Source organism: Moschus berezovskii, chromosome 7 (assembly GCF_049115385.1).
Source record: "Moschus berezovskii isolate FMDL1 chromosome 7, NW_MosBer_1.0, whole genome shotgun sequence".
NCBI lineage: Eukaryota > Metazoa > Chordata > Mammalia > Artiodactyla > Moschidae > Moschus > Moschus berezovskii.
The window spans coordinates 106,779,995-106,806,729 of NC_142466.1; the positions used below are offsets into that span (position 1 = coordinate 106,779,995).

At 43.2% G+C, this 26,735-nt stretch overlaps 1 protein-coding gene across 6 annotated transcripts in view; it reads left to right on the forward strand.

Moving 5' to 3' along the window:
- PALM2AKAP2 (PALM2 and AKAP2 fusion) overlaps window positions 1-26,735 on the forward strand; it is a 382,216-nt gene that overhangs the window by 156,541 nt on the left and 198,940 nt on the right. For 3 of the 6 annotated variants that reach the window (XM_055427558.2, XM_088838264.1, XM_088838263.1), the window contains one exon: window positions 1,639-2,334. The exons of 2 other annotated variants lie outside the window; for them this stretch is intronic. In XM_055427558.2, the coding sequence (XP_055283533.2) occupies window positions 1,639-2,334 (696 nt within the window). Of the gene's footprint in view, window positions 1-1,638; window positions 2,379-26,735 lie in introns of those variants that run through there. One more of the 6 variants, XM_088838269.1, reaches the window with a different exon arrangement.

A 26,735-nucleotide genomic window follows, 5' to 3' on the forward strand; every position in this document is an offset into this window, starting at 1 on the left:
TCTGCTGGGTATTCTTGTTCTTTCCTTTTCTCTTTCTTAAATTCTTTCTTGCCTTTACTAGTAAGTTCTTTCTTTCCTTTCTTCTTTTTCATAACAATTCTTTTTTAAAAAAATTATTTTTAATTGAAGGATAATTGCTTTACAATATTGGTTTGATGTCTGCTGTACATCAACATGAATTTTTTTTTTTAATTGTAAAAACCATTCTCCTCTCCTTTGGCCCTCTGGAAATGAAATGACAGAAGTAGCAGATAGAAATCAGACACAAGCTATTGTGCAGAAGGTCTGGTCTAAGGCAGTGGTGATAGAGATAATGGTGAGGAGATGCGTGGGGATGGATTTGAGGTAGAATTAGTTTTAGCAGTTGTTTGATGATGGGGAATTAAGAAGAAAAGGGAAAATCAAGTATGATTCTGAGGCTTCTTTCTTGAGAGACTAGGTATTACTTCTCACCAAGATTATGCTTGTCCCACCAAGACTTTGCTCTCACCAAAATTCTGGGGAGCTTTGAGAGAAGATGAACTCAGTTTTGAAGCTGCAGAGGTCAATGTATCTGTGGGTCATTCAGGGAAAGGGTGTCTGGGGACAGTTGGCTCCGTGGGTCTGAGGCCAAGTTTCCTCCCGTCCAGAACATGTGCCTCATGGGGAGCCTCTGAGGCAATAAGTCAGGAAGTGTGGAGTGTCGTCAGAGTCTACAGGACAGCAAAGAGCTGGTCCTGAGGACGCTTAGACTGGCCCTGGGATTTGGGATGTTGGAGAGGCTGAGAGTGGTACCTGGGAAGACCAGGTAGGAGGCTCTTGTGATCATCATCTAGGAAAGAGGGAGTAGTAGCTCAGATTGATTGATGATGGTGGAACAGAGAGAAGGCAGCAGCTGGGGGTGACAGCATGGGGCAGAACCTTGGGGACGTGGCAGTGTGTGTATGGGGGAAGGAAGAGGCCTTCCGTGAGCACTGTCCTCCAATTCCCGTGTCTGTCGTGGGATAATGCCCCTTCTAGTCTTTCTTCCCCCAGTTCTTGTCTTAGAAACCTAGCTCAGTGACTGAAGCCCACAGAGCATATCATCTGACTCCTTTCATAGCTTTCCATTTTTGCAAATATTCTCTTTTAGAGTACAGCAAAGGATGGCCATGTGCCGTCTTGCAAAGCCCTTCACATAATCTCCATTCACAGAAAAGGGAAATGTCAAAATAAAAAAAAAAAAAGAACACTTGGTAAAAGAGTTCTTTAGAAAGATTTAAGATTTTGGCACTAGGTTACATCCTAACCAAGGACTTTAAAATTGTCTAAGTCTAGGGTATGCTCCCAGTCAAGGTGAACTTGCATCATCATTCCCTGCAGTGTGTCACACTGGACCTCAACTGTCGCTCGTGGCCTTATTTAGCTCCTCTTCCTTGGAAGGTTGAGTGCCATCGAGAAATGGTACCTCTGTACACTTGTCTTCCCAGTACATTTAGCTGCTGTATTAAAACACATATATAACCACCTCTGTCCACAGTGCACTCACTCTAACACTCAAGATGCTTGGCGGTTAGACTAGAAAGGGCACAACACCGTTTTTTTGTCTGTTTGGCAATTAACCATTCACTGGCTTTTTTTGTTGTAACATGCACTTCCTTTCTCTTGTTTTCGTTCAAGCTGTGTACGCCATGGAAATTAATGTGGAGAAAGACAAACAAACAGGAGAGACCAAGATTCTCTCTACATCCACCATTGGCCCAGAGGGGGTCCATCAGAGAGGAGTCAAAGTCTTTGATGATGGTACCAAAGTAGTGTATGAGGTGCACTCTGGAGGCACCATAGTAGAAAACGGAGTGCACACATTAAGCTCGAAGGATGTCGAAGAGCGAATTCAGAAGGCTGGACAATCAAGCTTAAGAGAAGGGCACGTGTCAGAAAGGACTGCGATTGCAGATGGGAGCCTCGGCCACCCTAAGGAACACATGCTCTGCAAAGAAGCCAAGTTAGAAATGGTCCATAAGTCTAGGAAAGATCATTCTTCTGGGAACCCAGGGCAGCAGGCTCCAGCCCCCAGCACTGAAGGGCCGGAGGCAAACTTGGATCAGCCAGTCACCATGATTTTCATGGGCTACCAAAATATCGAGGATGAAGAGGAGACAAAGAAGGTGCTAGGCTATGATGAAACCATCAAGGCTGAGTTGGTCCTCATTGACGAAGATGATGAGAAGTCACTGAGGGAGAAGACGGTGACAGACGTATCCACCATTGATGGGAATGCAGCCGAGCTGGTGTCCGGGAGACCCATCTCAGACACCACTGAGCCCTCATCCCCTGAAGGGAAGGAAGAGAGCCTGGCCACGGAGCCAGCCCCAGGTACCCAAAAGAAAAAGCGCTGTCAATGCTGTGTTGTCATGTGACCACTTCTTTCTTCCCCTTTCTTCCGGGCAGCCTCTGTGCTCTCCACCACTTACGTAGACCTCACTGTACCACTAACTGCGATACTGTGAACTGGAAGCAGACACCTGCCTTGCCTTGCAGTTGGATTGCTTTGATCCCTTTTATTTTTTTCCCCTTTCGTTTTTTTCTCCAGTTTCCTCAGCTCAGAGACAACATGCATGTGTGTGCTTCACTCTTTCCAAGAACTTGCTTTTCCTCTAAACTTTTCCTTGTGTCTTCAAGAGGGAATCGGTTCCTTACTACTCGATTGGAATGGACTCTTCATATCAGCCAGTGATCTCGTAGCCTTAATTCATTTGACTGGAATTGAACCCGTGGGCACCAGGGGAATCATTTTGTTCCTATCATGTATTCATACATCGCCAGGTCGCTGATTTCTCACTTGCCTCCCGTACTGTGGATCTCTGCTTTTGTATTTTATGTGGCAAAATGCTGTGGGGTCTAGCCAGACGCTGGTGTGGCCAAAAGTGGACCTTACTTAGTTTGTTCAATCTAGGGTGATGCTTTTCGCTGCCTTACATAAGCTTCTGGGTTACAGTATTGTGCATCTCTGGCTTTCCTTCTGTTAAAACTGAAATGAAGTTGATGTAAAAGAAAAAGAACCCAGTGCTTTTTACAGCTGAATTGTAGGGACTAATTCCATAACCTGCCCATCAGCAGCTGTCTCTCTTTCTTATGACATAACTGATGGACCCTTTATATAAGAAGCACCATTTTTAACTTTCTAAGGACATGAAACAAGCATCGTTTTGAGCATCAGTAGTGACTCCAAACTTAGGTGAATCCATGAACCTTGCTTTTATTCTCTAAAAAAAAAAGTGCAAATTTTTATATTGTTTTCTTTTTCATGGATATATTCTGATCAGTTAATCTATTTTCAATGAAGTGGTCAGTTTGAGAAGTTTCTCTGTAGTGACCATATTTCTAAAACAGTTCTTCTGACCTACAGTGGTTGCTGGGATGCTTCCGGTCCATCCATTGTGGACGGTGCTGTTCCTGAATTAATTCTTCATTCACCTGCCCTGTTGATTCCAGAGCTTTCCATCTGGACTCTTTTCTTTATGTCCCCACGAAAAAGAGAATGTTACCTGTACCTTCACCTTGTAGGTTTATCCACCCCAGAAAATTAAACTTTAAAATGTAGGGGAAAAAAAGTTTCAAAGATGAAGAAAGACCTCTCTTATCACCTTAAGTATTTTTAATTCATTCCACACATACTGATGGAGTGAGTGGCACGTAACTGAGTTTCTTCAACATTGTTTCCTCAACTTATAAAGATTCCAGAACATCAAGGGTGGTTTTTATCTAGAACACAATGAACAGTTCTTTAAATTCTTAGCATTTCTCCCAAAGCAAATAGCCACAGGTATAAAAGAACCAAAGGGACGCATTATAATAAAATAATAATAGAGCAATGAAATAAAGCTGTAGCATTTGAATTGATTTAAAAACAAATATATCTTTTAAGTTTTTTGCCAAATGTTCTTAGTATTGTTGCAGAAAATTCACAAATTTATTCGTGTTCCATAGAGCCTAATTTTTAAAAATATGTGATAAGATGTACTAGATCAAGTTCAACTTCTGTGAAAAGTATTGAGACGAGGCAAAAGCAAAGCGACCTGGAGAGAATTTTATTACAGAACCAACTCGATTTGTCCTAAGTAGCTTTCTTAGTGCTAACTTTATTATTTTTAATATATTGGCTTGAAATTGTACTTATTCCAGTTAGAAGGGGGAAAAACAATATTTTTAGTTTTCAAACAATTACATTTAACGAGCACAAAATAAGTCATTTTATCACCAATATGTAAACCAAAAAAAGTTTAAAAAGGGAAAAAATAATGAGCTAAGTTCTACTTTCTAAGGTGATTCCATCCATGGCTTGATTTTGAACAGCTGAGGGAATTCTCACTAAATCTCAGGTTCAGCAAAGCAGCTGTTTTTGAATAAAACTGCTCTATTATCTAGAAATAATTGGTTTTGCTGCCTATAAACCTCACTACTTTCAGCTTCATGCTCCTCAGTAAATGCTTGTTTAAGCATCATTTAAAAAGTTAGAAGAAGACAAGCCAGAGAAACCTATTTGTATAGAAAAAGAAAGCAGCTTCAGTGTTTTGGACAATCTCTGATTTTAATAATTTATTTAGAAAGAAATAATCTAAAAGTTTCCCATATATATTTTTTTTCCTTACTTGAGGATGAAAACTATTCAGTATGAGTTTTTAAAAGCACAGTTAGTGAGTGGAATGATAGAATTTAGCCTTGGGCGTGTTGTTTGATCAACATAACCAGAGTCTCTCAGGACAGATGATTCCCTGATCTGACCTAAGCTTCTATCAGTGAGTTAGTTTTTCATGGAGAAAATTTTCTGTCCCTTTCACTACAACACCACACATGAGATCTTACAGACCAGTGATATTCTGTGCTCTCATTTATTAATAATTAGTATAGGGATTAGCAGATTATATGAATTAAAGCTCATTCTCTGCTTTTACTAGGGAAACTTGTGATTTAAATGGTTTTTCAAGTAAGGTGTGTTACCTTTATGAAAAATGATGTGTGGCCACAAAAAATGAAGATGTGTTTGAATATGGCATATATATTTGTATAGCTTGCCTCGTTTTTCTGTCACAGTGGGGGATTCAGAGTCAGCCAGTTCTTTAATGGGATGGGACCTATAATCGCATCTACAGCAAAAAGGAACTATCTTTCATAGTGAAGATATAAGCAGAATTGTGACTGTCAACATTCTACCTTTCTTCCTGGTGCTGGCATTGTCTCTGTAAAAACTTCATGATGTATGGCATCATGCCCTTCAGAAATTCAGGGTGTTGCCCTCCATCACCAGACTAATTAGAGAATCAGTAAGAAAGCTATCAATACAATACCATGGTCATTTTTGAGGTCACAGTTGGACTTTCTTTCCAAATCATAGACTCAGAACCCTTTTAAATGGGAAGAGGGAAAGGAGGGACATTTCACTTACTTATAAATAGACTCTCAGTGGCATGAAATTAAAAGATTCTTTCAGACTTAAAATGGTAAACATAAATCTTGCATATCCTGAAAAATGGTGGTGACTTGTATACCCTTGACTTTATTTTTCCCTTCGATGTGCAATAGAACGAAAGAACAGGGGTTTTCTTTTCTCCCTCTGTGCTTTATTTACTTACAGTTATATTATTTTCCTTATATAAGCAAAGTTAGTTGCCTCTAAAAGTGATTTGACTGTGTCCAGTGATGTCACTTATTAGTGGGAGTAAAGAGGGCAAGACACTAGGAATTCCTTTCTGGCCAAACCCCAAACATGGTTTCCTAAAACTATCCAAGGGCTTTCAGAAAATACAAGCAAATTCTAGAGTTGATTTGATTTGACTCTGAAATGGTAACGATGCGTATCGGCTTCTGATTCCCACCTAGTCCATTTTACTTTTTCTGGCGATAAATGTGTTCTTCCTAAATGCAAGGAAACTTTTATTTGGTTAGGGGTAAGTTTTTTTTTAAAGGGGGAAAATATCTCTATATAATTTCCTAGAGATACAGTATCATCTCTGGAGCAAAATGTTGAGGCCAAGTCTGAAAACTGCTTATTTCTTTTCACTTGGTTCAGAATTTCATTTCAAGGGACCATAGAACACCCTTGATGGTGACCATTTATTTAATGCCAGTGAACCAGTGGGTCGCAAACGAGGTGGCGGGAGTACGGTGAGAGAGGCAAAACCGAATCCCTGAACCGGTTCTTCCTCTAACACAAAATTAACTCCGTCAGAGTAAAACACAGATGAACACTGGCAAAAGATTCATGGAGGACTTGCTTTCGTTCCCACTTAAAATCTAGAAGCGCAGCCGTCTCTGTTTGTTACCAGGCCCTCTTGTGGAGTTCAACCCCCCAAAGGGCCCATACCTTGTGGGAATATTCTCATCTCCTGCAATGTTGCTTTGTTTACAACAAAAACCATTCCAAGGCAAGGACAGTTTTATGTTGTACTTTTTCAGTGTGCACATTCATCACTGAAACCAAGAATTCTCAGCATGGTTAAAAGATAAGTTTCAGAAACTCTGTAGATATGTAATCTTTTAGAAGCTCCTCAATTTATTAATCAAGGTATACATAGCTCCGCTGATGAGGATAGAACCAGAAAGCATCTCTTGTGCTACTGGATAGTAGTATTATGAGCCGGCACATACATGGAATGATGGTATATATCACAAAACAATTCCAAGTAATGAGCAGGATGAGATCTTGGATTCCTGGGACCAGTTCATCTTCATTGTGAAGACCTCTTGTGGTCTTATCAGGAAAACTTCCCTGCATTTTCTTGGGAAAAAGAAAAGTCCATCTTTTATGAGGAGCACGATGCTGTTATATATCTGTATTTTCATAGCTTCAGCAAACTCCATAATATAATCCCCATTTTAATAGAAACCAAAATACTTATTATTTGAATGTAGAAAGGCTAGAATAAAAATTACATCCTGAAAGTTTCCAGGGGTAATTTCCCTGGGGAATCCTTGGATCAGCCTCATCCTAACACCCCTTAATTTTTATATGACTTAAATAGGCCTCTGTGTCCCCTCTCCACTCCAGTCTAAAAGGTCTGAACTGTAGCACAAAAAAACTTGCTGTCAGTGTGAAAATACCATATGTATTTGGGGGGTACCACAGACTTTCTGCATCAAAGATCTGGGCAGCCTTAACTTTTATAAAAAGAATTTTCAGTGCTCTCTTTTACTAAGCAGGGAAACAAAATGTTTCCTGAAATTAATGACTTTTTTATATTTTGTGACTATTTTCTAAGTTTCTACAGGTTCATCTTTTCCCCATATTGCCTCTTACTAGTCACAGGGGGCTATTTTTTGCAAGTCATTGCATTTTTATCAAAAAAAAAAAAGTACATCTCATGAACCACAAAATTCCCTCTAGACTTCAGGCAGTCCTTCTGGAGTAAAAGAACAGAAACACAGAAAGAAATGAATGACAGGGTGGCTTTTGTGTTCCTATGGTTAATGTACTGTATGGTCTATATGTTTACAGAATGTATCTGCCTTGTGATGTTAACAAAATGAATGACAAAAAAAAATGAGTTCTGATGTGCCATTTGAAAGTTTGCCTTAGCATCACTGTTTATGTTCTTTTCTGTCCTTTCAAAATCACAGGTTGTATTCCAAAGCTGTATGAGCACAACATTCTCTTCCCCACCCCTACCCAGCCCTTCATTAGAGCTGTGAATTTCCTCCCAGGAGCCTGAGGCAGAACCTTGCAGTTCTGACCCAGGGGGAATAAAGCAGGAGGAACTTGGGTGTGGCTTCTGCCTGTCTGCTAATCAAACACTTGCTTGTGTTCCCATCTGAGCCTGCACTCTCCCACTCTGACATTCCTGGGGTGGGCCTCATGCAAGGTGTAACCTCCTGCTGTCCTTCCCGCCTTAAGGGAGGTGAACTTGTGGACCCCCTACCTAGATCTGGGTGCCTGTTTCTAAGCACAATCCACATAGCTTCAAAAAGCAAAGCGAATGAGGTAGGCTCACATGCTGTGATTGAGCCTTCCCTGAGGGGTGTGCCATTCATTGTAGTCTAAGACAAGTGGCATGGTATAGAGGGGAATAGGGAGTGGTTATAGAAATGAAATAGTTTATGTTTATTTATTTTTTTAAGGAAAAATATTTTTATAATGAGATCTATATGAGTTATTAAGCTTGACTTTGAAAACATCCTTGATTGACTGAGTTATTTCTCTATTCCATTAAGGTAACTATCTGGTGAGTTCTGTAACACTAGCCCAGACCTTGGGAGGCATGAGCAGAGGTCCTGTGACCTGCCCCTACACCAGCAGATCTAGGTTGTATGATCAAACTTTCTATACCTGTCATTAGATAACCTGTTAAACAGCTTGATAGCTCTCTGGGCCACACCTTTAATAATGTAGAATGATCTTTTGGAAGGAGATAGCTGTTTTAAATGAAAACCAAGCCCAGCAATTATCAAAGTCCAACTCTTTCATGTATTTAAGGAGTAATTGCGACTTGTGATGTTAAGAGACCACTTATAATACTATGGTACATTTGAGTTATTTATGTGAAATGGTGAGTCAGAGGCATCTGGCCATCTGCATAATGTACACAATATACATGAATGTATAAACCAACAGTATGAAACTTACCAAATGTTATTGGCCTTGTAAATATCAACGAGGCTGCATCTTATTTCCAGAGTTAAGTAGAGAATGGAAAGGATTATCCTTATCCATCCACAAAGAAGATACTGAAATTTTAGAGTTCTTAGACTTTTTAATTTTCTACCAAGTTCTTTAGTTCCCTTCACAGTCATACTCAGGCTCATGAATAGCTTCACCAACACCTGTTCCTCTGTCTGACTCACACCAGAGGTCAGAGGTCAAGTCTCAGCATCTGCTCCCTTCTCCTCTTAGACTCTTTTCCCAGGAAGCATCCTTTCCTAGGATGGAGTCATTTTCTGCTACCCTAAAAGACCAAGATCCTTTTTTCCAATAAGGCAGGGTCCTAAACACTCTCCTTTTCAAGAAAATAGCCCCTCTGGTTCCCAGATAAATCATTTTAGTTTTTTCATAGTCAGAATCCCTCCAACAGGCCCAACTCAAGTCCAGCTGTGAACCGTACTGTCATGACAACAACTCCAAAAATGAAAGAGCTATATAACTGCCTGAGGGTGGTAGGGAGAGCCAGTATGTCCTAAGCCTCTTATTACTATGGGAACCTCTCAGTTTCAAGATGAGGTGGTCAGGGAGACATCCAGTCACTTGGTTGTGCAACATGTCTTATGTACAAAGAGGCCACCGGGCAATGCCTGATCTCAACTATTCTGTGTGCAGCTCCAACTCCAATTCTGTGACATCCCATTCTGGTAATTGGAAAGCGTTCTCTCCTTGGTGGAGTCCTGAAACACTCATTCCTCCTCTCAAGCTCCTGACTTAATCCCATCATACAGGGGTTCGAGAAAATGTTGTGTCTGCTGCAGCTTTTCAGTGAATGTAGGTTGTTGATTGGAATGTTCAGCTTTAGCAGCTCACTCGTGGTGAGTGACATCTCTGTAAATATATCCATTTTGTGGTTGGTTGGGGGTGGGACGGGTGGGGTGGGAGGCTGTCGTGCTTACTCTGAACTAGATTTGCTGGACTAGCTGCTGTACTTTGTAACCTGAAGTGTACTTTGACTGTTCTGTCTCCTTCAGATGAAAAACAAAACAAAAGCTGACTTCACAAATAACACTGCCAGCGACAGCCGATGCTGTACTTGTAGCTTCTCTCTGTTCCTCTGTACAGTGTTAATAGACAATAAACTGCCTTTTCACTGCATCTACCTCTGTGTGTCTGTACCCACATTCTTTCCTACTTCTCCCCTGCCGCGAGCGGACTTCAGGCCAGACCTCATGGGGAGCACTTCCGACCGTTCACTAAAACTCCATGCTAATCCAGTGCTTTTCAAACCTAAACCTGCTTCAGCATCACCCGGCGGCATCTGCTAAGAATGTAGAAGCTCAGCCACACCTCGGGGAACTCAAATTCAGATTCTGGGGTGGGGCCCAGTAGCCTGCCTATTTAGTGATGTCTCCAGGTGATTCTACTACATACTCCATCTAACCCAGCCATGTGTTTGGGGACCTCTCGGTGGAAATCCCGTGGCCTGCCTGTTCCAGCTGGTTCCACATTAACTAATCCTCTCTCTAACCGCTTCTTGCACGTCTGTCTCCACACCTGTCACCCCTGTTCTTGTTCCTTATAAGCCCTCAGCAATGGCACTGACCTTGATCCCGTGGGTCAAACTCGGTGTGCCCCTTAGTTTAAGTAGTAAGTGTTCATCCAGTGCGGTCTTCTAAACAGGAGCCTCTTAAGACACCTGGGGACTTTGTTTCTCTTCTTTAATGCTGTATCCTCTTTCTCTAGAATAGAGTCAGCAAACTTTTCATGTCAATGGCAAGAGAGTAAATACTTTTGGCTTTGTGGGTCACGTGATTTTCGTCACAGCTACTCAGCTCGACCAGGAAGCAGCCATACACAACGTGTAAGTGAATGAGTGTAGCTATGTTACATAAACTTTATTTACCAAAACAGACTGGGGGCCCGATTTGGCCCTCAGGCAGGTAGTTTGCTGAACCTTTCCTCAGACAGAGCCTGGCACATAGTAGGAACTCACTGAAAAGTTGAAAAGTTAAAAATTTATTACATGAAAGAATGAACAAAGGTCAGGTATGACGACACTTGCAGAACCGTCAGAGTTGTTTTCTTTGAGGCTGTGAAATAAACGGAATTCGCTGGGAGTTCTCATCTGCTGGGTTTTGTGGTAGATTTTTCTGTTGTTTTTTCTGCGTGTCTTTATGCCTGGAAAGTAACTCAGGATTGAAACTGCAATGGTGCCTCAGACTACGAAGCTGAAATTAAGAAGAGTTTCAGCCAACAGAAGTTAAAGAAGTGCAAGGACCTCTTGTCCTTGTCAAAAGTACACTGGGCATATGAGATCTGGGTCGTCCCTGGGCATCTATGCATTTGATCCTAGTGTTTGTGGAACCACGTCTCCTCTAGTCTGTCCGCCACAGTGAATGGCAAGGGTTTCTTGACATTATTCTTTTTGTTAATTGAAATACTAGTTAAACAAAAGGCTGGAACCACAGTAGACCATTATACACCGCCCCCCCCCAACTCTACGGCATATCCACAGTGACGTGCTGAGTAGTGTGTGAAAAGCTGTGTGCTGATATCCATTCCCCAGTGTTGCTGTGAGTTAAGGGAAGTTATATTTACACAAAGCACTCTGTAAGCTGGAAGTGGATAACGAATGAAGTTTACTTGTGATGAGAAAGTGTCTTCCTCTGCTCAAGATCTTTTCTCTAATGTAAACTTAATAAGCTGTTCAGATGTGTTTCAGAACCAGTATGAAAAGGAAGCTGCTTTTCCTCCATTGGGTTTCTGACATATTATATTGAACCATATGAAGTTGCCATTTAATAAATCAATAATGTGGAATAGTAACAGTTCCATAAAATTCAATCTAATAATTCTTTTAGATTCAGAGATCATTTCCCAGGGCAAATGATTAGCAGATAAACTCAAATTATAGCAGGAGGAATTTAGATGAGGAAAGAACTTTGGAAGGGAACATTGTTCTGTACTTGAAACTAGGCATTTCCCCTGGATAAGTAGGATTTCCTTTAATCTAACATTGACCTTTTAAGGTAGACATTGCTAATATTCTCCTTAATACATGATGAAATGGAGTCAAGGAGACAGTTAGGATGTTGCTCAATATAGCAGAGCTAAAATTTAGAATGGAGGTTGGGGAACAAGTTTCAGGCTCAGCTCTCTTCCACACAGAAGGCTCTTGTTATGAGAATGGTGTGGGGATACAGCTGAAGCTGGCTACAGAAAGATTTGGATAACAGAGCCATCTGTGCCAAAAAAAAAAAAAAGACAAAAATGGCACCAGTCCTTATTTTGTGCCTTTATCTAGTCAAGCAAAGCTCAGTAATAACACTGCCCTCTGGAGGATGGGAGGTGTCTATGCAGCACTTCCTTCCCCAAAGAAAAGCAGTCACGCTTATCTGTCTGGCTACCTGGTTGTTTGGAGTCCTCTTATTCTGCTTGACATTTTTCCTTCCCCATTCATAAAAAGGATTAACAAAATTTAAAATCTAGGAGTGGCGTGTCCATTTTCAAATAAGCAAAGGAGGTTCTGTTGTTGTTGTTAATATTGTTATGATTTTTCCCCTGTTGTAAGAGCTTAGAGGAACAGTGTTCTATGGCACTGTGCAAATACCTCTTGCTGTATCAGCCTTCTGCAACCACCAGTAGAACACACTGTCTCCCCAGCAACCCAGATCCTCTCCCGCTTTTCTCAAACAGTGTCAAATCCTCCACTATATGGGCATCACACAAAAGCCTAACTTTGCTATTTAGAACTTAAGACTAAGAGAGCTCAGATTGATCATCTAATGCAGAAGTCACTAAATGGTTAGCCACCGGCTGAATCTGTGGTTCAGTTCAGTCACTCAGTAGTGTCCGACTCTTTGTGACCCCATGAATCACAGCACGCCAGGCCTCCCTGTCCATCACCAACTCCCGGAGTTCACTCAAACTTATGTCCATCGAGTCGGTGATGCCATCCAGCCATCTCATTCTCTGTCGTCCCCGTCTCCTTCTGCCCCCAATCCCTCCCAGCATCAGAGTCTTTTCCAGTGAGTCAACTCGTCTCATGAGGTGGCCAAAGTATTGGAGTTTCAGCTTTAGCATCAGTCCTTCCACTGAACACCCAGGATTGATCTCCTTTAGAATGGACCGGTTGGATCTCCTTGCAGTCCAAGGGACTCTCAAGAGTCTTCTCCAGCACCACAGTTCAAAAGCATTAATTCTTTGGCGATCAGCTTTCTTCACAGTCCAACTCTCACATCCATACATGACCATGGGAAAAACCATAGCCTTGACTAGACGGAAACTTGGTTAGCAAAGTAATGTCTCTGCTTTTTAATATGCTATCTAGGTTGGTCATAACTTTCCTTCCAAGGAGCAAGCGTCTTTTAATTTCATGGCTGCAATCAGCATCCACAGTGATTTTGGAGCCCCAAAAAATAAAGTCTGACACTGCTTCCACTGTTTCCCCATCTATTTCCCATGAAGTGATGGGACCAGATGCCATGATCTTTGTTTTCTGAGTGTTGAGCTTCAAGCCAACTTTTTCACTCTCCTCTTTCACTTTCGTCAAGAGGCTTCTTAGTTCCTCTTCACATTTTGCCATAAGGGTGGTGTCATCTGCATATCTGAGATTATCGATATTTCTCCTGGCAATCTTGATTCCAGCTTGTGCTTCTTCCAGCCCAGCGTTTCTCATGATGTACTCTGCATATAAGTTAAATAAGCAGGGTGACAATATACAACCCTGACGTACTCCTTTTCCTATTTGGAACCAGTCTGTTGTTCCATGTCCAGTTCTAACTGTTGCTTCCTGACCTGCATACAGGTTTCTCAAGAGGCAGGTCAGGTGGTCTGGTATTCCCATCTCTTTCAGAATTTTCCACAGTTTATTGTGATCCACACAGTTAAAGGCTTTGGCATAGTCAATAAAGCAGAAATAGATGTTTTTCTGGAACTCTCTTGCTTTCTCCATGATCCAGCAAATGTTGGCAATTTGATAATCTGTGTTCATGGTGGTTATAACTGGTGGTTATGTTGGTTTTGCCTGCATCATGTTTTAAAACCATTTTTAATTCATTGCCAATAATAATATTAATAAATTAAGAGGAGGGTCATTTCAGAGATGGATTTCCAGCTTCTCTTGACATTTCAGAGGCTCTGTCAACCCTGGGCCTCTTTTCCTGGCTGACAAGTACCTGGATCTGCTGGTGGCTGCCTCCTTCAGAGGAGTCACACTCTCTGGCTCACCATCCCCACCCCTACTTCCTATTACCTTACTCTTGGCCAGTTTCCTTTGCATATATTACCTGCCTGGCACCTGTTGATGTATGGTCGATTAGAGAATCTACCATAACCTACTCATTTTATGGCTGGTTCCCAGCTGAGCCCTACCTAAAGGGAGATGGCAGAGCCAGAATCAGAAATGAACTTCTGAACTCCTTTGGAAAAATAAGGTTTTGCACTAGGTTTGGATTTGAATTTGATGGAAGCATTTAAAACTTTTGAACAGCCCATAAGCAGAAAGCTAATATCAGAATTTGATGCTTGTACTTTTTACCAGAAGGACCCACATGACTTTATAATAATAGATTATCCCAAGGTTGGTGAACTCATTTACCACTCAAAAGGAAAAAAATTCATTTCCTATGACAACTTCTAGTATATAGATTATTTTACTCTCTGTTTCTTAGGTTAAATGAATCATGTCACATTTTAAGAACTTTGTGGCATCATGTCTTATGGTTGAAAGTTGCATTCATGAAAATAAAAATTGTTGTAGTCAATGACCATTGACTATTTCTGGGGTTTTGTATCCCTTCCTAGGAAAAAGTAACAAGATGCAAAGGCCATATGTGTTTAAATTTAAATGTAATTTTCTTTTCCCTCCTAATCCTTAGTCTCTTATTGTGCTCCTGGGATCATGTGGTCCCAGAATAGTAATAGTCTTTAACTTTCACTTTCTTATCTTACTAAGAGTAATAATCAGTAGAAAATTTGACATTTCAAAGACCTGATGAAATCTGGATCTTTTCTCTCGTAGCTTGTCATCCAAAATCAATGTGATCTAGTATTTTCTTTTTAATATAAGATGATGAATTACATTTTCCAACTTTTTTTATCCCACTTCTGAGTCACCAAGTATAGAAAATATGAGCAGAAGACTTATCCTTTTAAGGCCAGGATTCTTAGGTCGACCCAAGAACACCCCAGAGGTGACATAAATCCTGTAGTCAGTGAGAATTGTTCATCCATCAGAATATGCAGACTCATATTCTTTCTCTTAAAGAGCTTATTTCAAACCAGAGTGCAAGGAGCAATTCAGTCATGGCTTCTTTCTCCGGAAGACTGACTGAATCTTTACTCTATTCAGAGGCACGATATGAGATGCTGTCTCATACTTTAGCTCGGTTTTTCCTAAAGGTGGACTTTTGGTCCTCTCTGTGTACCACCTGTGGACCGTCATTTACTCTTTTAACCACTTTCTTAACTTAAAAGGTAACTTTGTCACCCTACGGTAAGTAAGTAGCTGGGGTTCAGACGGTAAAGAATCTGCCTGCAATGCAGGAGACCTGGGTTCAATCCCTGGGTCAGGAAGATCCCCTGAAGAAGGGCATGGTAACCCACTCTAGTATTCTTGCCTTGAGAATCCCATGGACAGAGGAGCCTCGCAGGCTATAGTCCATGGGGCTGCAAAGAGTTGGACACATCTGAGCAACTAATGCTTTCACTTCCAAGTAGGTAGCACATGCCATAAAAGCAACTGTTGAAACAAATGTAAATCAGCATTATTAAGTTTCAGCTGCATGCAATTGCCTAATAACATATACAGTTACCTGAGAGCAACTCTTTCATTGTTAAAGAGAGGAATAGGCAGATCAAACCCATCTGTTTGATATAATCAGATGGTGTGAAAGATAATGAAAACCATAATCATTGTCTCACTGTGTGGTTCAATGTTGTTTAATCCCCTCTTATATACCCTTTTGGAGGGCATGGCACCCCACTCTGGTATTCTTGCCTGGACAATCCCAGGGACAGAGGAGCCTGGTTGGCTACAGTCCATAGGGTTGCAAAGAGTCCAACATGGCTGAAGTGATGCAGCACATATACCTGCTAAAATTTTGGAAGCACTGCCTTACTTCATTGCATTCCCTTAAAAAATCCCAGTTCCTCATTTTGAAGATTAGGATGAGAACTACAAAGTGACTTGCTCAAAGCAACAGGAAATAAGAGCAGAGACACAGAGCTGGAATTCAAGCCCAAGTTGGGATGACTTCAGATTCTTTCTGTTTTACCAGGTGCCCATCATGCTATTCCTTTTATAAGGAATGAATTGAATACATCAGCAGCAAACTTAAAACCCTCCAGGAAAGCTCTCCATCATTTAAACAAACAAAAGTAACATCTGTTCCAGTTAGAGCTGTCTCTGGCATAAGCAGTTTTGCACTGATAGGGATCAGATCTAATTGGGCTCCTTCTGCCTTACTTGAACGAAGTTGCACAATCAGATGTGAATTTCCAGATAGAGCAGGAAAGTGATGCAATAGACAAACACATGGGCCCAGTGGCTGCCTCCACCGTAAGCACTCTGGCCTTCAGCTTCAGTACCTCTCCTGAGCTCTAGGAAGCCCACTCCTGCTCAGCAGACCTCTTGATTAACTCTTGTTGAGTCAGGGATATAGTCAATGGAGGCTGCAAAACTGGCTGAGCACTGGAGAATGAGCAGACCTTAATGGGGAAGGACTCACTCAAGGACACCTTACCTTTTCTCTTCTTTTCTCTTCCTTTCCTGTCCCTCCCCTCCCCTGCCCTGCCCTTTTCCCTCTTCCCTTCTTTCTTCTCTTTTCTTCTCTATTGAATGGGTCTGCTTTTGACACAAGGTACACTCCCAGCTTTAGGATGAATTGACCTCAGAAAGTTCATTAATCCTCTCAGAAAGCACCACGTTCTCTGGTCCTCATTTCTTGCTTGCTGCACATTAGAATCTGGAACGTTTTCTTAAAAATATACTAGGGCCACACCTCAGAGATTCTGATCTAATTGGTATGGATGAGGCCTGGGGCATTTATTAAAGGGCTCCAAGTGATTCTCATGGGTAGTTAGGGTTGGAAACCACGGCACAGAAGATCCCAGAGCAGGCAGGAGTGGTCCAGGCTGAAATCCTTCTCTCAACTCTGCAAACCAAGCAAAAAAAAAAAAAAAAAAATGTACACTTTGGCATCTGAATCGAAATCAAGTCCCAAGTCTGTCACTGGTCAGCTTGGTGATTTGGGGGCAATTTACTTCAATTCAACTATTCTTGGTTTCCTCCTTTTGTGAAATGAGAATAATACCTGTACTGTAGGACTCCTATTGGGAATGTTTTAAAGTCTTTTCTTTCTGCTTTTCCTTTCTCCTTTCTCTCCCATTACAAAAGAAAAGTGAGGAAGGTTGTAGGGGAAAAAGGCAGCTGAGAAGAATAGAGAAATTAAATCAAGAGAAAAATGAAACTAGAGGTCTCAATCTAGCATAGATTTCTGAATGTTTATTTCTCTTTCTCCCATTCGTTTGAGCAATTCAGCTTGTAAAATGTACAACACACTACTAATAATAATTATCAGCCAAACCACTTCTAAGTTCTTGGGTCTGTTTTTAGAACAATAAAAACATGAGAAGATAGAACTGGCATTTGGAGTGTGAGGGGACCCGGGTCTGGCCTCTCTCCTAGATACACCATTTACTATGTGACTTAAAAGAAGTCCTTTTTCCTCTTTTGGCCCCAACTTTTTCATCTAAAAAATGAGTAATTTTACTAGATGACCATTAAGAGGATTGTGAGTGACATTCTAGGTGGATGTCAACATTAAAGGTATTTCTCTATAGTTAAAGAAAAGGAAAAAAAAAATCAAACTGAGGAGTGTTTTTTCTAAAAGATGCTAAAATCCCTGGCCTTTAAAAGCCAACACGTAGACAATCCTCTGCAGCCCTGGCCTGGCCCCAGGAGTCCCTGGGCAAATCCCCCCATCACCGCCTTGCTCCAGGGCCTTTCCAAGCCCAGTGGAAAACCAGTAGCCATTTTCCTGTGTGTGAAATTCAGTGGGCAGACACCTGATTTACCAAGACTTATGGTTCATCATGGTTGAAAACAAGAATTTGGATTCCATTTAAAAAATATAAACAGACTAGCCTTATGAGGGGCCTGAAATCCATGTGCCCCTCTCTCTCCTGATCTAGAAAATCCTGGAAGGTTGGTAAAGACACACCTAGAATTTCCAGGGAGTTGAGTGCAGCAGATACGTACCACTGCCTATCTCTTCTAGATGGTTTCTTCATAGGAACCTTAAAGATTGGAGTAGCAGAATGACAGTGCTTTGCTCTGGGTGAAATAGGAACTCCTTCTCTTGTGCTCCAAAGCTGCGTGTCCAGTGTAATAGGATTTGAAGTCAATGAACAAGTTCTGCTCCTTGATAGCCCTGTCTCCTAGGGCACAGTCTCTTAGACTTTGTGTTCTGCAATATGCCAAGACTGTTTACTAAGCACAGGCAGGTTGGTGTTGATGCAAAGAGCTTCAGAAGCAGTAGATTAAAGCCAGTCAAGGAAGTTCCAGTTGAACAAGCTTCATTGGCTGAAGCTTGGCTGAGGACAGTTTGGTTTCAAGTCTTTTCATGTCCCAGGAGAGAATTCCCCTTTCTGGACGCCGAAAGGAGAAGTGAGAATTCTCAGATTATTTCCTGAAGCCATGGCTGGGTAACGAAATCCTTCACTGCATGTGTAGAAACATTCATCGTCACTAAGGCACCCTGCTCCCAGCTGAATAAAACAGAGAATTCCTCCTTTATCCTTTCCTTCTAGAATCCTTCTCTCTGAAATTCAAAATTTGCTAAAGTGTGACGTCTTCCCCTCCATCTCTTTTCTCCACCAAACTTCAGGTCCCCCTGCTTTCTAACATAAATTTGCATTTTTACCAAAGGAGTCCCCCACCACCCTCCACTGACCACATTCTCACCCAGCTTTACTCATGCTGTTTCAGACACACCTAGCCGAGGCCCTTTCCTCCCCACATTTTGGGACGTCTTAAGTTATCCAACTCAGCCCAACTGGAATGCTTTCGTCTCATTCCGCCCCCTGCACCTGCCTCTGACCCCTCATTGCCAACTTTTCTCTGAACTCCTGTGTCCATCTACATGGCTGTGCCTTTACTTGGGCCTTCTGTATTCACATAGCCAAAGACTCATTTTCTAGCTCCAGAAATGGATCAGGATTAGCATTTCTTCTCTTGAAATTTGTTGATTTCATCTTGAAACACAGACTTACTGACTGTGTAAGATTACTTACACAATAAAGATTTAATGCCAACTAATTCTTGGCTCCCAAATCTCAGTGGGAAGCATGGGGCAGGAGTCTTTGTTTTTTAAAAAAAATAAAAAATGGGGAGAATTTTTGTTTAAGTTTTTCTCTCCTGGTCAGTAAGAAAGAGGCTTGGTATTGTGCTGACAGCCATGGGTCTTCTCTTATCAGGCAAGAGGAGAGACTGAACTTAAATCAGCAGTTTCCAGAGAAGTTTAAAGCAGAGCAGACAAAACAGTTTTCTTGTGCCTCACAGGACGAGGGTATGTAGGCGAGTGAGGGCTTAGTACTTTTTAGCAATGGCTAGGCAAGCAGACAGTCGCATCATCCTGAGGGTGTCCGGCTCTGTAAGGATTAGGCTGCTGAAGTAACCAGTTTGGGCTGATGGGAAATGGGACTAGAGTTTCCCAGCAGGGCTACTGTGTATGGTCGTTCAGGTAGCTCACTGTGTAATCCTAGAGGGCTCCATTCACATAGAGGATGGTGTGAATGGTGCTCTTTGAGTTGTGCATTGCACGATGTGCCCACTGGACATGCTTAGGCATAGACATGCTTAAGTAGTATGTAAACTCTTTAAATCACATAGGTGAAAATCAGCCAGAAACTCACATTACAAACAAAGCATTAAACCCATAGTAAACTTGCTATAGTGTGTCAGGTTACAAGAGCCAATTTTAACTCTAAGGACTACAGACTAACTTCAGAACCAATAACCAAGACATACTCCTAGGAACCAGGCCTGTTTTTCCTTGATTTTCTGCTGCTGCTGCTGCTAAGTCACTTCAGTTGTGTCTGACTCTGTGCGACCCCATAGACGGCAGCCGACCAGGCTCCGCTGTCCCTGGGATTCTCCAGGCAAGAACACTGGAGTGGGTTGCCATTTCCTTCTCCAATGTGTGCAGTTTAGCACAATAGCAAACACATGGTATGAATGAATGGGTCATGGTGTCATCACTGAGAAAATGGACCAGAATGAGAAGTAGGGCCAGTTGCTGTTTGTTCTAGGACACAGGTATTGCCCAGGCACAAAACATTTACCAGTGGCCAGTTAGAAATCTTTCTTTGACGAGAGTGACCACATGTCCCACTTTGGATGTGTTTTCCCAGCCTCTTTCTCAGTAGTGTTCCAGCTGGGATGGTAAAGTGTATGGTCACACTACCTCCAACATGCAGATGGGCATCTCTGCTTGGTCAGCATCCCTTCACCCAAGACTGGCTTTTCCTGCCATTGATCCTTTGGCAGTTCCTGTGATATGGACACAGCGTTGTAGACACAACACTCCAGGCATAACAAGAGCCCTTTCTCCAGATAGACTGATACGAGTCGGAGTGCTATGGGACAGTCCACCATCACATCAAATCATTTCCTGTTTTCTTTGCCATTTATAATTAGTTCCATATTACTATGGGCACTCAATAAAGAGGAAGAATTAAAGACAGAAAGCAGAATATTCTCAGACCCGGTACTTCTTAGCCAGCTGGAGACTCAACAGAGGACACTGGCTCTTGGCTTGTGCCATTTGCCCGCTGCTCACAGTTCTCGCCAGAGAAGATTCATTGTTGGGTGTGTTCAGTAGTTATAATTACCATGGTCAGCACTTGAGAGGGAGGAGGGTGACTTAAAAACCTTTGCAGATGTACATTCATCCAACAACCATCAAGAAACTCACACAAGACAGTGCAGGTGCTGCCCAGGGCCTGAACCCATGGTGCCAGGGGCTCAGAGTTCTGATTCTTGAGTCCAGCTGCCACTTCTTTGTGCCTCTGTTCCTTTATGCAGAAAGTGGTGATGAGCATTGAATCTCTTATAAAGTGTTTTGGACACTGCCTGGTAATCACAGGCAGAGTTAAACTATTAGCTATTGGTAGGAGTAGTAACCACAGCCTTGAGAATTAGAGAGCAAACCCTGGGAATGGTAAGAAACAGGGATCAGGAACCGTTACCCCTGGGGGCAAATCCGGCTCTCAGTCCATTTTTTAAAATAAAGTTTTATTAGAATACATCTCTGCTCATGTATTTATATATTGTCTAGGGAAGGAAGCCATATGGCCCATTGAAACTTAAAAAATTGTCTCATACTCTATGCTTGTGCTCAGTTGTGTCCAACTCTTTGAGACCCCATGGTCTGTAGCCCAACAGGCTCCTCTATCTAAGGAATTTTCCAGGCAAGAATATTCCATGTGCTACTCCCACTCCTAGGGATTTTCCTGACCCAGGGATCGAAGCCACATCTCTTGTGTCTCCTGCATTGGCAGACGGATTCTTTACCAGTGTGCCACAGAGAAGCCCCCAGAATTGCCTAATACTTTACAAAACACATTTGCAGTTACTCAAATTTGCTTTCCTATTCTCCTAGCATTTACTGAACACTGAGGAAATACCCTGAACTGTACTACACTTTTTAATATAACTTATTAACTTTTGTAAGAAGTAGCTCTTTGAGATCAGTAGAAACGTGCCCCTATTTTACATAGGAGATTCAGAGCACTGGTGACTTGTCTAAAACTCAGAGTCAGAGTTCTTTCTCTGGTGTCCTGATCCAGAATTCCAGGAGTCATCAAGGCAGACAACTTGAAGGAATTGGGTTTGCATTTGCCCTTAAAGAATGAGTGTGGTTGTCAGTACTCAAGGATGAGACCCTGGGAGGGCATTCAAGGCAGAAGGAACTTGTTGATCAAAGAGCCCATGGTGGGAAGTGGAGGCTGTCTGCTCCTCTGTTTTGGTAGAACAAAGGCACCCAAGGAGTGGGAGGATGTGCAGTGGAAGAAGTGGCTTGAGGCCAGTGTGTGGGGAGACGGGGTGTTCCTCAAGGAAGAAGTTGCAACTGAGAGTTCACGGGCAGGCCTGTGGCTGTGTTGTGTTTGGCCTTTATTCTATTGACTCATACAAAGATATTTTGTTTGCTTTGATTTTAATTTGAATTTACAACCAAGGAATTCCACAATTTCTTCTTCTCCTCTTGAAAAAGCAAGAAGATCTAGCCATACTGGACGTTCCCAGGAGGCAAGAATCAGCTGGAGATGAGGTCAACTACCTCCTTTGGATGAGGCGTGATGGATATCACCTTAGACCCAATCGAGAGGAGTCCTTGTCCTGAATCCAAGGTTTTAATAAGGCCTTGCTCTGGTTAAACCCTTTCCCATGAGGTGAGACATTTTGGGGCCACGGGGACTGGCCTGTACCACTCCTCGTCTCTAGGCTGTGCTCTATGCCAGGACTCAGAATTCTATGGCAAAAGGGCCACGCTCACTTCCGTGGGCACCTTCCCCATGGCTGAGGGGTGTACCAAGGGAAAGCAGATTGTGTTGGGGGTACAGTGTGTGTGGATAGAACTTTGATGTTCAGGCTAGGGTGTCCAGCCCTGGCTGAAATGTCCCTGGAGTTGCAGAACAAAGGCGGGAGTAAGGAGAAAAGGGACATGGGTAACAGGCCAGAGGATCTCGCTGGGCACCTCTCAGTCTCAACAGGGGACTCCTAGGAATCCGAGAACACATGAACTTGACCTTCAGAGTCAGTATGAAGTGTATTTGCCAACTTAGGAGGAGAGAATGCAGTTTCTTTACTAATTTTGAGCTTGATTTCAAACTTTTAAGTACTGAGACAGTTTGAATGTGTGCTTGCTCCCAGGCTCGAAAACATCCGGGTGAGCCTGGCTGCAATCCCCAACATCTTACACTACAGCTGGGTCCCTCATTGACCTGACCTATCTGGTTGTTATAGGAGTTTGTGGCCCTTGTTCTGAACAATCCTGGGGGGGAAAGGTTGAAGATTTCTGGTCAGAGCCACAGTTTGCCAAATGAACACCTAGAGACAGAGAATGAGACATGAAGGCCAGTTAGGGGCTACTGCTAGATAAAGTAGGATGGCTGTCATGCAAAAAAGGAAGGGATGAATTAGAGGCTGTCATCAAGGGAGACCTGACAAGACTTAACATACAGGGGGACAGGGAGGAGGCAGCAGAGTGTTCAATGTCTGAAAAAGAATAGCTTAGCCCTGAAACCAGGGCATTCAGACAGCAGCTCTGTTGCTTACAAGTTGTATGACCTTTGAGTACCTCCGCTAATCATTCTGTCTTTGGTTTCCTCATCTATAACATAGGGATGAGTGATCTCGCAGCATCTGTCTCACGAAGCTGTCATGAAGGTTGGATGAGTTAATATTTGTAATTAACATAGTGTTCAGTACAGAATATATGCTTACTATTATTATCTGTCATCTCTAGGTGGTAGGTATGCTAGAGTGGGTTATGCTATTTTTTGTATTTTCATTTTTTCAGCATTGCTTTAAAATAATGTTCTTCAAAAAGAGAGATTGCAGAGCCAGACTTGTTAAACTCCCGCATGCCTATGAAACATTTGGTAATCCTGTGAAAAGGCAGTTTTGGGTTCAGGAGGTAGGGGACAGGGTCCTTGCGTGCATGCTAAGTGGCTTCAGTCGTGTCCTACTCTCTGCAACCCTATATACTGTAGCCTCCCAGGCTCCTCTGTCCATGGATTCTCCAGGCAAGAATACTAGAGTGGGTTGCCATGCCCTCTTCCAGGGGATCTTCCCAACCCAGGGACTGAACCTGGGTTTCCCACATTTCAAGTGGGTTCTTTACCACTAGCGCCACCTGGGAAGCCCGGGGCAGGGTCCAAGATTCTGCATTTCTAACAGGTCCCCCAGTGGTCCAACGTTGCTGGCCCACCGGCCACCCTGAGCAGTAAGGCTGTAAAGGAATCAAGGTCCATCGACATTTCTGGGACAGAGGACTGTTTTGGTTATCCACTGCTGCAGTACAAATCACCCAAAGCTAGTAGCTTAAAACTAAAACAACTATTTGTTAATAGTACGGTCATTATTGTCATCATTGTCTGTTACTGTTACTATTGTCTCGCTCAATGCGGCTGTGCAGTTCTTACTCAGGATCTCATGGTAGCTGGGGCTCACTCATCTCGAAGCTCCCTCATGCTTTGCCGTGCCCTGGGACCTCAACTGGGGCTGTCAGCCAGAACTTTACCTGTGACCTCTCCAAGTGGCACGAGGCTCTTCACGGTCCAGCAGCTGGGTTCCAAAAGCAGGTGACCCCAGAGAGAGAACCAGGCTGGAGCTGTGCCACCTTTTCTAACCTGGCCTAAAGTCACTCTGTCACTTCTGCCACTTTCTAGTCTTTAGAAGCAAGTCAGGCTCTGACACACAGCATGGTGATTATAGGAAATGATAATTATTATATATATGTGCAAGTGTGTGTGTGCTCAGTTGTGTCCAACTCTTTGTGACCCCATGGACTGTAGCCTGCCAGGCTCCTCTGTCCATGGGATTTTCCTGGCAAGAATATTGGAGTGAGTTGTCATGCCCTCCTCTAGGGGATCTTCCCAACCCAGGGATCGAACTTGCTTCTCCTGAGTCTCCTGCATTGGCAGGTGTATTCTTTACCACTGAGCCACCTGGGAAGCCATTATATTTGTAGAGAGAGTATATAATCCAAAAATAGTTATATACCTGAAAGTTGCTAAGAGACTAGATCTTAAATGTTCTCACAAAATAGAAAAGAAAGAAAAAGTGACCCAATATGTATTTTGAAATGAAAAGAAACTGTGTCCACGAGGGTTACACTGGTCTTAGATTTAAAATGCCAGGACTGAAATCCCAACTTTACCCTTCACTGGGCAGGGAACTCCCATGCATAGCATTGTACTTTGGCCTCCATTTCTACCTCTTGTAAAAGGTTTTTCTTCTTTGGAGATCTGAAAGGTATGTGAATGAGCCCAGCAAGGTTCCTGTGACTCAAATGATTGTTGGTAATTTGTTGTTGAATAAGAAATCCAGAGAAGGGGTGGGCAAATTTCACATCACACTGATCCAAAACAAGAGTGCAAGCGACTAATATGGTCCTGAGTGATTAGGCCATGACTGAATGCCTAGACATTAAAATATGATATATACAAGAATCAAAAAGAAAAAAAAGTGAGTCACGAAAGCTAGCCCGTACACAGGGGAGGGCTCCATGTCTCGAAGTGAGAAATACCAAAGGATTTGGAGCTCTGTCTTAAAACCCCTCAGGGGTTTTGCTTCCTTGCTTAAGGAAGTTCTGGCAGGAACAGAGAGCTGAGGATGAGTGTCCTAGGGAAAGCTGACATGGTTGTGTTTAAATCCATGAGTTTGAAGTGCCGGGTGGGCCCAACGGGGCTCTTCCTGCAGTAGGCAGGGGGGGTGTCTGGACGTGTGTGGATCCGTCTCCATCACGAGACTGTTAGCTTGCTGAAGTCACAGACTTGGCTCTTTTCTCTGTGATAGTCCCAGTGCAGTGGTCCAGCACAGCACTTGGCACACAGAGAGGACCCAGTACGTATTTACTGGATGAATGAATGAATGACTGGGAAGAGGGTTAGGACCTAGACTGTGGGGTCTGGAATTCTGGCAGCCTTTCCCAGACTTGGCCTTAGGGGCAGTGCTCCCAAGGAGGGAGGGAGAGACTCCTCTGTCCGCTGAGAGACCCCTGTGGCCCTGGGGTGTGGTCTGTGCTGTCGGTCATGGGGCAGCGGGCCATGGGAGACCTAGATTTGCTGGGAAACCTCACTCTTCCACTAAATAGAAACTGAAACTGGAATTGCAGGAGACAAGATCAACAGCGGCTATTTTGATTCTCAGGCTATCTCACTCCTAAACTGCTCTCTCCACTTCCTGTTTATAGCCTCAGAAGAGTCAAAGGGACCAAACCTTTGAGGCGAAGGTTTCCTCTGGGGATTTCTAGGCAGATCAGCAACAGGAAACCGTCAGGACTCTGCCAAAACAGATGTTTGTCTTTCAGCCAACCTGGCAGGTGTGATGGTGTCCTCGCTGGGGTGGGCAATGTGGGTTTGTGAAAGAGGAGCCTCCAGCTCTGCGTCTGGCCTTCAGCATCCACCCCTGTTACCCAGATCCCCACCCCTTGAAACCTGGGGACTGCATGTTAAGTCATTCGGTGCCAGGGCACTGGAGGGGGGGCGGCCACAGGGCCTGCAGGTGTGGATCTCCAGCTGGGCTGCGTGGGCAGCTGCGTTTCACTTTCAAACGCCTGGGAGGAAAGGCTGTCTGTGGCCAGCCATCTGTCTTCACAAGAGGAATCTCAGGATTTCCTCCAGTGACAGAACAAGATCCCCAGGTTTTCAGAGAGTGGCCCTCTTCCTATCCTGGCTACAAGACTCTGGAGCTTGACACAGCTAGAAGAACACTCGGGGAATTAGGGGCTAAGAGAAAACAGTGACGGAAAAGCAACTGAACAGTGGTAGGACTGCAAATTACAAGGCCCTGTGATCTGTACGCCACTCCCCTCATCATACACACACACCCACACACACACACCCATCCCAGAAAAATGAGACCTTTCAGCTGACACTTGAAAAACTAGAAGAGCAACCACGTGGAGAATATTCCAGGCAGAAGGGACGCCGGTCGCAAAGGCCAGGCAGCTCCACTGCTGAAGTCTGGGTCAGAGAGGACAGCTTGTGACTCCCTCCACACCCTCTGCTTCCCCACATCTGGGCCTCTGAGCCTGATCTCATTTAATATCCCCTTCCCCACCCCTATTCTAACCTGCTAGCATCTTTCCCATGCACTGTCACTCCTAAATTCATTCCCCAAAGGGTAGCAGGTAGCATTATTGGCCCACAAACTCCTGTGCAGGAAATAACACTTTATTTAATCAATGATGGGGGACTCTGAGTCCCAGTGCTACTGGCCTGGCAGACATCCCATCCCAGGCATCCTTGGGAGTCCATTTTCAGACTCCTGCCAAGGTGCCATGCTCGCCGGGGTATAGGCCCACCATCCCTCGTCCTCACTTCTGTCTGGTATTCTGGCCCTTATAGTCCC